At 39.7% G+C, this 12038-nt stretch overlaps 1 protein-coding gene across 1 annotated transcript in view; it reads right to left on the bottom strand.

Moving 5' to 3' along the window:
• LOC126176069 (zinc finger protein AEBP2) overlaps positions 1-12038 on the bottom strand; it is a 217928-nt gene that overhangs the window by 24969 nt on the left and 180921 nt on the right. Inside the window, exon 6 of the mRNA XM_049923203.1 lies at positions 5683-5833. Within this exon, the coding sequence (XP_049779160.1) occupies positions 5683-5833 (151 nt within the window). The remainder of the gene's footprint in view (positions 1-5682; positions 5834-12038) is intronic.

Genomic DNA, 12038 nt, shown 5'->3' on the forward strand with positions numbered 1-12038 from the left:
CAATTCTTTAAGAGAAGAATAATTATTTATTTCAATGTATGACTGGCACTACTGCCCACAATTCTGGAAGCATCAAAACTCTTGCTATGTTATGCAGTTTACCAAAACTCTCAGAAAATTTTACACATGGCGCTTAATGCTGTGCTTGAAATAGGGGATATTACTGACACGTCAATCGTAAGAACAAAATCACTCTCAGAAATATCACACCAGATAAAATAAAATTAACAAAGACCACAGATTCCCTCCTACAGAATTGAGACAGTTAAGGATGACAATTCAAGAAATAGTAAGGTAAGACATGAACTACAAACTCTTGCACACACAAGGGAAGTCCCTAGATGGATCGACTTTTGAAACCATCTGCACAGTAGTGAAGTATGGGGTCCCAGGTATTCCACCTTGGAGCCATCCATTATAGCAGGCCGTCATTTGTGAGTTATCAATGAAAATTAATTCTGCATGATGCACTAGAGCCTTAAAAATAACAACATTTGAGAGCAGTTGACGTGTTGAAGGTCATTGGTCTGTACTGCATCAAATGCTATTAAATTTTTATTTTTAAGTCTTTATTAAAATGACTTAACTTTATTTTTATGCAATAAATTAGTTCAAATGTAATTTCTTTTTATTTATAACCTTATCATGGAGTAGTGAGAGCAGCAACACATTATATAACAAGGTATTTGTAAATAGGCTGGAAAAGGTATGAGCACTGTGAAAGTTATTCCACTAAAATGTACTCCTCCGTGTCAGCTATGTGAGGTTTATTTTAATTATCAGTTGAAAAATACAATTAAAAAAAACTTTAAGAGTGCATCCAAATTAATTTAAGATAAAAGCAAAATTGCTAACGATGAAGATCTACTGTGTGGACACTATATTGTGGCAGTTTTAGGTGGTGGGGTATTTTGAACTGTGGGTGTATAAGATACCAGTAGATGTTAGACCTGAACAACCACTGTCAAATGCAGCAAAAAATTGCGCTGCAGCCACTTCAAACTGCTTTGTGTACTATAGTTTGAGACTAACCCTGATGCATAAAGGGATTCGAATGAGACTCTCACGGCAACAATAGAAAACAGCAATTCCTGTGACTTATGTCAGTTTTTCTTTCGTGGAAGCACAGAACACAGAGAGGGAGGCACAGCTTACTCCACTACATCACTCCTCTGCCCTCTGCCAGTCTAAGTTCTCGTTTGTTTACAGTCATGGCCGACTGCCACGATATACTGTCTGCATTGTCTGCATAATATCCAAAATCCATTCATTTGTTCACTGGATTCTGTGTATAAGAGCATTTAGTAATATGACACAGTATGCTCGATATGGATTAATGGAAAGACAGTATCTCTTAATGTTAATGAAGTGTACTTTCCTTTGAGCTTGTTGAAGAAAGAATATGATTACAGGAGGGCAGCATTTGAATTTTGTCCATCGTGTGAGAATAATTTATATTTGACTGTTTGTTTAATGATTACGACCCAATAAAAGTGCATCTCAAATGCAAAAAATTTTATGATCACTGCACAACAATTTAAATATTGGCATATTATTTAATTTTTTGTTTTTCAGTTGATTGATTGGTGTTTTAATAATTAAAGATTACAATATAGATAAATAAAAATAGTTAAAAATCACACAAATAAAGATTCCAAATTTAAAAAAAAAAAAACAAGGAAAAATGTGATTGAATAAAAAACTTAATACAATTAATAAAAAGTTAATACAATTATTAATATGACAAAGCAAACAATAAGAAATAAATATGCATTTGAACCAATTAATTGAATAAAAATAACAATAAAAGTAATTTCAATAAATATTTAAAAATAAAAATTTAAAAGCATCAAACGGGTATTGAACTTAACAATGTGAAACAACAACAAAAAAACACTTTGCCTCATACGGAATGTTGCCACTTTCAGCATGTCAACATTAAGTCTCAACCATTATGCTATAAAACCTCTCTCAAAAAGGCTATAGTGCATCACGTAAAATTCTTTTTGATGAATTACAAACAAAGGCCCACTAGGGTGGGCTGCTGCAGGGTGTGATGCCCGGGACCCTAACCTACTCCATTGTGTAGGTAGTTTTAAAAGTTGACACAACACCCCTCGCGACCTCCCATTGTCAGATTCATACTTTTCACAACAGACAGGAAGCACATAGCTACAATGAATTTCATGTGAACTAGTGGTTAAAGTAAGTGCCTGGAAACCGAGAGGCTGCATAATCTAATTTCAGTCGGACCACAGATTTTTCAGTCTTTACTTTCACCTAGCTTTCGCCTCTCAATGATGTGAGGAGTATCCAGAAAAAACACATGGTTCAGATCCTAAATTAAACTGTAGGTCCCCTTTCCCCGGTTGGGTAAATGGGGTAGATCAGGGATGAAGAAGTCGACATGGTGGCATCCGATATAAAGACTTGCACCAGGGCACTGATCCAAATGAAATAATAATAATAATAATAATAATAATAATAATAATAATAGTAATAATAATGTGAATCTTTCTGTTACTGAATGTATGTGATGTATTCTATATTTTGCCATTTTTAACCAGACCTAAGGTCTGAGAAAAAATAGAAATAATAATAATAATAATAATAACAACAACAATAATGTGAATCTTTCTGTTGGTGAATGTACGTGATGTATTCTACATTTGTGGCATTGTGATCGTGCAAGTGTATCGAGTGTCTCTACATCAGTGTTACTCCATTTCACTACTTCAAATGAGTAGGTCAATATTGGTATAGCGTAAGTATTTATAGCTTTTGTCTTGTTTCTTGCTGTCAATTCTGTTTTCAGTATTTTTGTTAGTCTTTGTCTATATTTTTCTTTTAGTTCTTCTTTAATATTCGTATTATCTATTCCTATTTTTTGTCTGCATCCTAGATATTTGTAGGCATCTGTTTTTTCCATCGCTTCTATGCAGTCGCTGTGGTTATCCAATATGTAATCTTGTTTAGTGTGTTTTCCCTTGACTATGCTATTTTTCTTACATTGTCTGTTCCAAAAGCCATATTTATATCATTGCTGAATACTTCCGTTATCTTTAGTAATTGGTTGAATTGTTGATTTGTTGCTGCCAGTAGTTTTAGTTCATCCATGTATAGCAAATGTGTGATTTTGTGTTGGTATGTTCCAGTAATATTGTATCCATAATTTGTATTATTTAGCATGTTGGATAGTGGGTTCAGAGCGTGGCAGAACCAGAAAGGACGTAATGAGTCTCCTAGGTATATTCCACGCTTAATCTGTATTGGCTGTGATGTGATATTACTTGAATTTTTTTGGATATTAAGTGTGGTTTTTCCAATTTTTCATTACTATGTTTAGGAACTGTATCAATTTAGGATCTATTTTGTATACTTCTAGTGTAGCGACCTTTGTATAGTTTTAGCTTGATATGTCACCTCTGCATCTATTATCAGTTGCTCTTTACATCTTTGTGCTCCTTTGCAGCAGCCTTTTTGTTCTTCATTTATAATTTTGTTGTGTGTTGTATGTGTCATTAATTTCTGTGTAATGACTGAAGTTAATATTTTGTATATTGTTGGTAGGCATGTTATGGGGGTGATATTTTGCTGGGTCTGCTGTGTCTGCTTGATCTTTCGGTTTCAGATAAGTTATTCCTTGTGTAAGTGTATCAGGGACTGTGTATGGGTCTGCAATGTAATTGTTAAATAATTTAGTTAGATGTGAATGTGTTGAGGTGAACTTCTTTAGCCAGAAATTTGCTATTTTATCTTTTCCAGGGGCTTTCCAATTGTGCATAGAATTAACTGTTCGGGTGACTTCATGTTGCAAAATTATCACTTCAGTCATTTGTGGTATCATCTTGTATGTGTCTGTTTCCGCTTGTATCCACCGTGCATGTCCATATGTTGCTCCAGAGGTGTTCCATGTCTGTTATGTTTGGTGGATTGTCTATTTTAATGTTTGTGTTATCTATTGTCTGGTAAAATTTCTTTTGGTTTGTGTTGAATGTTTGGTTTTGTTTCCTTGTATTTTCACTTTTTTTGTATCTTCCAAGTCGTTTGGCCAATGCTTGTAATTTCTGCTTCTTTTCATTTGATTGCTCTATCGCTTCTTGTGAGATTTTACCTAACCTTTTTCGTTTTTTGTCTGATATTTCATTTCTTATAAATTGTGTTAGCTGTCCTATGTCTTTTCTCAGTTTTTCTATTCTGATGTGTAGCCTGTGTTGCCATGCTGGTTTTGTGGGTTTCTTCTGTGTGTTGGTTGGTTCTGATCTCTGCCTAATGTGTCTATTTAGTGCATTATTATTATTATTATTATTATTATTATTATTATTATTATTATTATTATTATTTCATAGGGATCAGTGCCCTATCAACTACAGGAGTCATACCACACAATATCCACCAGTACATCAACGCAATACAGCTACATCCAAACGTATATATACACAACTACAGAAATCTGTAATTATTGATACATGTTCAATTACCCTAAAGTCCCTAAATGCAATGTAACATACCGTACAGTTAAAAGGAAGTCACGCTTGATCAAGTTCCGCGTCACTTTCCATTTTTAACCAGACATAATGTCTGAGAAAGGAAAGAAGTAATAATAATATTTAGTGATATTCATTAGAGAGGGTTGTTTTTTAAGGATGTAAGATCATAAGATCATGTTGGATTCTGTATGACGAACTATGCAAATTAAATGAAAATGGCCAAACTCTCAGCTCTGTATAACTTCACAGTTGCTTACAATGAACTTGTAATGCTGTAACTGTAGAGCCTTCCTCGCAGTACAGATTTGAAACTGGACCATGCATATAAATAACTTTGAGAAGTTTGAAAACTGAATGCCAGAGAAACCGTAACTATTACCCCAAATGCAGACCCAACAGAACGCTATTTCAAAGGAAAAAAGAAAGAAATTGAATTTCTAGCAGATGGAAGAAAGAAACTGTAACAGAAAATTACATTGTGTGACAATTTTTTTACAGACCACTATGTTGGCTGATAGATATTGACTTCTCTAGATAATGAGTATGTTATCTTCACAGTGCCTAACCACATCCCTCCATATTCTACTACTGTTGGCACCTGATTCTGCAGACCAGGTTGTCCTACATTACTAACAGTTACATCTGATTGTGTCAGCTAAGTTATCATATCATATTTTATCAAAAACTATAGTTCCTGTATTTATTACATAAAAGTAAAGCAGTCTTCAGTCCAAATACTGTATTGAAATCCACAGTGCCTTATTAGGTGTGGTGCTATTTGAGGTTGTATGCTGTTGCCTTCCTCTGACCTCCGAACTGACTTACCCAGCCAGCTATAAGGGGATCTACAGATTAACATGGATTCCACCACAGCATAACTCTGACTCAAGCTTTGCCAGAAGTGAAAGAAATGATGAATAACAGATAACAATTTTAGGACTGACTAGGGACTGAGCCCGAGACCTCAGGATCTGTAGTCCGGGAATGTATTACTGTGCCATCGATCCACACTTATGTAATATATGAACAATATAGAATTTTTGATACTTTTATTACTAACAATGTGATACATTAACAATAAAATGCTTTAGCTTAGTACTCTCACAAGTGCAGGTTGCAGCAGCTGACAACCGCATCACGCAATTGCCTTCCTGAAAAATGCATGACACCATGGAAGGATCAGAGGCCTTACCTGACCAAGGTTGTCGTCGATAGCGTAACTTCTTCCCATTGCGCCGGAAGAGTTTATTGCTCACATTTTCCGGAGTACGTCGCGCACTACTGCCACTGCCACTCGATTCCGTCTGGTTGAAGTGGCTATTGACGTGCCGCTCCAGTGTCGTCTGCAATGCATCACATTTTTAAATTACTGTCTCGTATTGTTTTACTTCATTTTGATGAAGTTCAAGTGCAATGAATTCGCCCATCTCCCCCCCCCCTCCACCTTCCCACCCTCTCACCTTCCACATACCCAGTCCATCAATGCTGACAAACTTGACTGATCTGGAATGAGTATGGTATACATTAGTAAAAGGTTATTTATTGTATAATTTAAAAAGAAAGCTGCTTCTCTGGAAAAAGCTGTTGCTTCGTCAGTTATAGAATTTTAATGTCCTGATGAATTTTGTAATTACGTAAGGCATTATACAGGATGTCACACTCAAACCTTCCCGATTTCAAGGACCCAGGAGACAAAACCACAGTAGACACGACAATGAAAAATGCACCACATTGTGGAGCACCTCAAAGAATTTATATTCCCACGTCAGAAGTGCCAAGTATCGTCGCGAGAGAGCAGCACAGTCGCATGAAGTGAAAATGACGACTACACAGCAGCGCGACAAGCAGTAGTGCGGTTTGCAGAGACAAAATTGCCGATAACTGCGCAAATAAATTATTGTCATGTGTATGAATGTGATACACCTGACGTGAAAACAATTAAGGAATGGTATAGGAAGTTTCTGGCAACAGGAAGTGTTCTGAAACATTCTGGCAGTGCACGTTACGGAGTTTCAGAAGAGACAGTGGAGGACATCAGAGAAACGTTCCTCAAAAGCCCACGTAAGTCAATTCATCAAGCATCTAGGCAACCTGATGTATCTCAAACAACATTGCGTAGTGTAGTTCACCAGAGTCTTTGTATGTGTGCTTACGAAGTGCATATTCTGCAACATCTGATGTTGAACGACGAACCATGCCAACAACGATTTGCTGCAGATATGCTGCAGTGTATTGATATGGATGCCAGCTTCTTAGGAAGATGTTTGTTATCAGAGGAGGCAACCTTTCATCTACCAGGAAGGGTTAATAGGCATAATATTTGAATTTGGGGTTCGCAAAATCCGCACGTTGTCATTGAACATGTTCATGATAGCCCTAAACTGTCTGGTGCGGGCTAATGCATGACAGGATTGTTCGACCGTTGTTCTTTGCGGAACAGACAGTGAATGGGTCAGTGTATCTGGACATGTTGGAGCAGTTTGTGTACCCTCAGATACAAGACTTGCAACCCAACAACATTTTTCAACAAGATGGAGCTCCGCAACATTGGTCAACGACTGTTCGCAAGTTCCTGGAGAGGAAATTCCCCAATCGTTGGATCGGACCCATTGTCTGGCCACTTGATTTCTTCATGTGGGGATTCATGAAGGACCGTGTGTAGGCGACCAAAGTGGACAATATGCCTCCAATGCAGCATCGTATCACTAATGCGACTGCAACAGTAACAGAGGAAATGTTACGAAGAACTTGGGAAGAAATTGTACATACACTCAATATTCTTCGTGCTACAAATGGTTCTCATGCAGAGGTGTATTGAAGACAAATTAATTCTTTGAGATGCTCTACAATGTGGTGCAATTTGCATTATTGTATCTACTGTGGATTTTTTTTTTCCTGGGTATTCGAAATCTAGGAGGTTTGAGTGGGACACCCTGTATTTTCAAAACTTAAGTCTATTGGTAGTTCCTGCTGTGTCGGCACAAATAAAATTAATGCAACTGTATTTCAAGGTCATTAGTAAGTGCAACATTTCCTCCCACTGAGAGAAACTAATAATTTAATTTGGTGAGCAATGAATTGAAAACGTCACCATTTACGCCCGAGCTATTTTTGTTAGTTTCTTAAATGATAATAATAATAATAATAATAATAATAATAATAATAATAATGTTTTTGATAATATTCCGATTTTTTTAATTTTTTGCCTCACTTCGAGTATTCATTTTGTGCACGAGATTTACTTTGGAATAACAGACTGGAGAATTTCACGGTACTGGTGGCAGTTGAGTGTTAAGTATTGACTACAGCATGGTCTCTGGGATTAAAGCACCTTTCACTAGAATTGCTCTATCTAATCCAAAGTTATCTGTCTTATTAATTTCTCTCAATTTTTCCTGTAATTTCTTTCTAATATCTGTGATTGGGTCATTTTTAATCATTCTGTGACACTAAAGAGTAAAATGACTAGCGCCTGAGACAGCTCCTACTTCCTTCCAACAGACTTTTGCTTTTATATTTATTTTATTTTACCTGTAGAATGGCGTCTTCAATTAATGATAACAATATTTTAGTGAATGTACTTCAACCAACAGTTAGTGACATGGACAGATGCACAAAAGAAAAACACTATATTCAATCCACTATGTGAGAAGGCGAGGAGGAGAAGATATTTCATAATACTTGCAAAGTAAAATAACAAAATCTGAAATTTAATACAGTATTCAGAATATTGCATATAAAGGAATAAACTGAATGTAATTTGTACTGCACTAATTTCAATTTTTACAACTACCACTGTACTTATTTACACTATTTTTAACATACACTCCTGGAAATTGAAAAAAGAACACATTGACACCGGTGTGTCAGACCCACCATACTTGCTCCGGACACTGCGAGAGGGCTGTACAAGCAATGATCACACGCACGGCACAGCGGACACACCAGGAACCGCGGTGTTGGCCGTCGAATGGCGCTAGCTGCGCAGCATTTGTGCACCGCCGCCGTCAGTGTCAGCCAGTTTGCCGTGGCATACGGAGCTCCATCGCAGTCTTTAACACTGGTAGCATGCCGCGACAGCGTGGACGTGAACCGTATGTGCAGTTGACGGACTTTGAGCGAGGGCGTATAGTGGGCATGCGGGAGGCCGGGTGGACGTACCGCCGAATTGCTCAACACGTGGGGCGTGAGGTCTCCACAGTACATCGATGTTGTCGCCAGTGGTCGGCGGAAGGAGCATGTGCCCGTCGACCTGGGACCGGACCGCAGCGACGCACGGATGCACGCCAAGACCGTAGGATCCTACGCAGTGGCGTAGGGGACCGCACCGCCACTTCCCAGCAAATTAGGGACACTGTTGCTCCTGGGGTATCGGCGAGGACCATTCGCAACCGTCTCCATGAAGCTGGGCTACGGTCCCGCACACCGTTAGGCCGTCTTCCGCTCACGCCCCAACATCGTGCAGCCCGCCTCCAGTGGTGTCTCGACAGGCGTGAATGGAGGGACGAATGGAGACGTGTCGTCTTCAGCGATGAGAGTCGCTTCTGCCTTGGTGCCAATGATGGTCGTATGCATGTTTGGCGCCGTGCAGGTGAGCGCCACAATCAGGACTGCATACGACCGAGGCACACAGGGCCAACACCCGGCATCATGGTGTGGGGAGTGATCTCCTACACTGGCCGTACACCACTGGTGATCGTCGAGGGGACACTGAATAGTGCACGGTACATCCGAACCGTCATCGAACCCATCGTTCTACCATTCCTAGACCGGCAAGGGAACTTGCTGTTCCAACAGGACAATGCACGTCCGCATGTATCCCGTGCCACCCAACGTGCTCTAGAAGGTGTAAGTCAACTACCCTGGCCAGCAAGATCTCCGGATCTTTCCCCCATTGAGCATGTTTGGGACTGGATGAAGCGTCGTCTCACGCGGTCTGCACGTCCAGCACGAACGCTGGTCCAACTGAGGCGCCAGGTGGAAATGGCATGGCAAGCCGTTCCACAGGACTACATCCAGCATCTCTACGATCGTCTCCATGGGAGAATAGCAGCCTGCAGTGCTGCGAAAGGTGGATATGCACTGTACTAGTGCCGACATTGTGCATGCTCTGTTGCCTGTGTCTATGTGCCTGTGGTTCTGTCAGTGTGATCATGTGATGTATCTGACCCCAGGAATATGTCAATAAAGTTTCCCCTTCCTGGGACAATGAATTCACGGTGTTCTTATTTCAATTTCCAGGAGTGTATTTATGAAATTTATAATCTGCTACATTTCCTCAAAAGACGATTTGCTGCTTTACATCTTTTCTGATAGCACTTGTTCTCTACCACCGGTCCAATATTCACTCATGTCTCAAACTACACTCATGCTCACAAATTAAGGATAATGCTGATTCATGGTGAAACAACGCTCCGGTGGGCGGTTTGCGGGTTTAAATCACCTCGGGGTATGGCCATGCGGTGCATTTGAACTGCGGTCGTCGCACGGTGGCACTGGCAGCAGTCCACATATGCAGAGGCGTTTTGGTGCATGTCAAGAGTATGTTGCAGCAAGTAAGTGTGCACACGTTTTCAGACGTGCTAATGGTGACTGTGTTGAAAATGCCTCAAAGAACACACATTGATGACGTTATGAGGGGTAGAATACTAGGGCGACCGAAGGCTGGTCAAACACAGCAGGTCGTAGCACAGGCCCTCCGTGTGCCACAAAGTGTGATCTCAAGCTGATGACAACCATTCCAGCAGACAGAAAAAATGTCCAGGCACTACAGTACGGTACATCCACAGTGTATAACACCACAAGAAGACCAGTATCTCATCATCAGTGTCCACAGATGGCCACGGAGTACAGCAGGTAGCCTTGCTCGACACCTTACCGCAGCCACTGGAACAGTTATCTTCAGACACACAGTCTACAAACGACTGAACAGACCTGGTTTATTCGCCCGGAGACCAGCAAGGTGCATTCCACTGACCCCGTAAATCCTGGTGTCAAGAACACAGTACATGGTCATTGGAACAGTGGTCCCAGGTTATGTTCGCGGACGAGTCCAGTCTGAACAGTGATTCTCGTCAGGTTTTCATCTGGCGTGAACCAGGAACCAGACACCATTGAGCACATCTGGGATGCTCTCGGTCGACGTATCGCTGCACGTTTTCAAACCCCTACAACACTTCACTTCAGGAGCTCTGACAGGCACTGGTGCAAGAATGGGAGGCTATATCCCAGCAGCTGCTCTACCACCTCATCCAGAGTATACCAACCCATTGTGCGGCCTGTGTATGTGTGCATGGTGATCATATCCTATATTGATGTCAGAGTACACGGGTAGGAAACAATGACGTTTTGTAGTACATCTGTTTCGGGACAGTTTTCTCAACTTATCACCAATACAGTGGACTTACAGATCTGCGTCACATGTGTTCCCTATGTGCCTGTGCTATTAGAACCAGTTTTGTGTAGCGCCACATTGTGCAGCACCACATTCTGCAATTATCCTTTATTTATGAGCACGAGTGTATATGGCAGTATGCAGTTTAGTAGCAGCAGTATTCAGAGTGCAGAATCTCCTGTAAGGCATAGTGTTTGTGGTTCCCTCAGTTACAATTTACAAGAAACATTAAAGAAAGTTGTTGGAAAGCCAAATGCACATCAAAAAGAAGTGCAGAAATAGGCCAAAACAGTAGTTTGTAAGGGGTAAGTTCTAAGAAGCAAAAATAATATTTTATGATACAGTGAACCAATTCAAACACACAGTATCTCCTTTCCAAGTGAATACTAGGAAATATTTTTCTGGTAAGAACACCTTACAGAAATTGTATCTTTTATCTCCCTGAAAAGAAACTGGTGTCACAGTTACAACAAGTAATAGCTGATAATCCAGTCTATTTTTTATCCTGGCTGAGTACTGATTGGCAGAATAAATGTGTTTTCAATATTTTATTAGGATTCTTGAATAGGATACAAACAAAACTCTAACATTTCTTAACTAATGATCTGAAGAAAACAGACTATCCTTGCAGAATGAAGTATGACCGTAACTAGTACCTAAAAGACAGCTCATTGCATGTTTCTGGCATTTTACAATGTGTGGTCTATTTGCAGTAATTTTTAACATCTGATTTGACTGCACACACTTTACCAGTGTGTCTACGAAGCATTAAAAATGAATCCTCATATTAATAAAATTCAGCTCCTGCCAGAATGTAAATCTGTGGTAATCACAGAACTCTCCATTGCTGACTTCGCCTGCCAACACTACATGCGGTACTTTGTTAAAAATAGCTAAGTTTTCAACAGTTTTTAGCTTGTACGCAATTTTTTTTAATGCTTTGCCAAACAACCTAGTGGAGAGTTAAACTGGGATCATATGTATACTTGCATGACAAAATTTGGTAGGGATGCTTCAAAAGACAATAAAGTTGAATGTTTCAATATGCCAAAGGAAGAGAGAGTGGGGATTAACATCTTATTGACAAGGTCACTAGAGATTGGCCATTTCCTTTCTGTATGAGAGAGAGGTTCAAAATGGCTCTGAGCACTATG

Source organism: Schistocerca cancellata, chromosome 3, assembly GCF_023864275.1.
Source record: "Schistocerca cancellata isolate TAMUIC-IGC-003103 chromosome 3, iqSchCanc2.1, whole genome shotgun sequence".
Taxonomy (NCBI): Eukaryota; Metazoa; Arthropoda; class Insecta; order Orthoptera; family Acrididae; genus Schistocerca; species Schistocerca cancellata.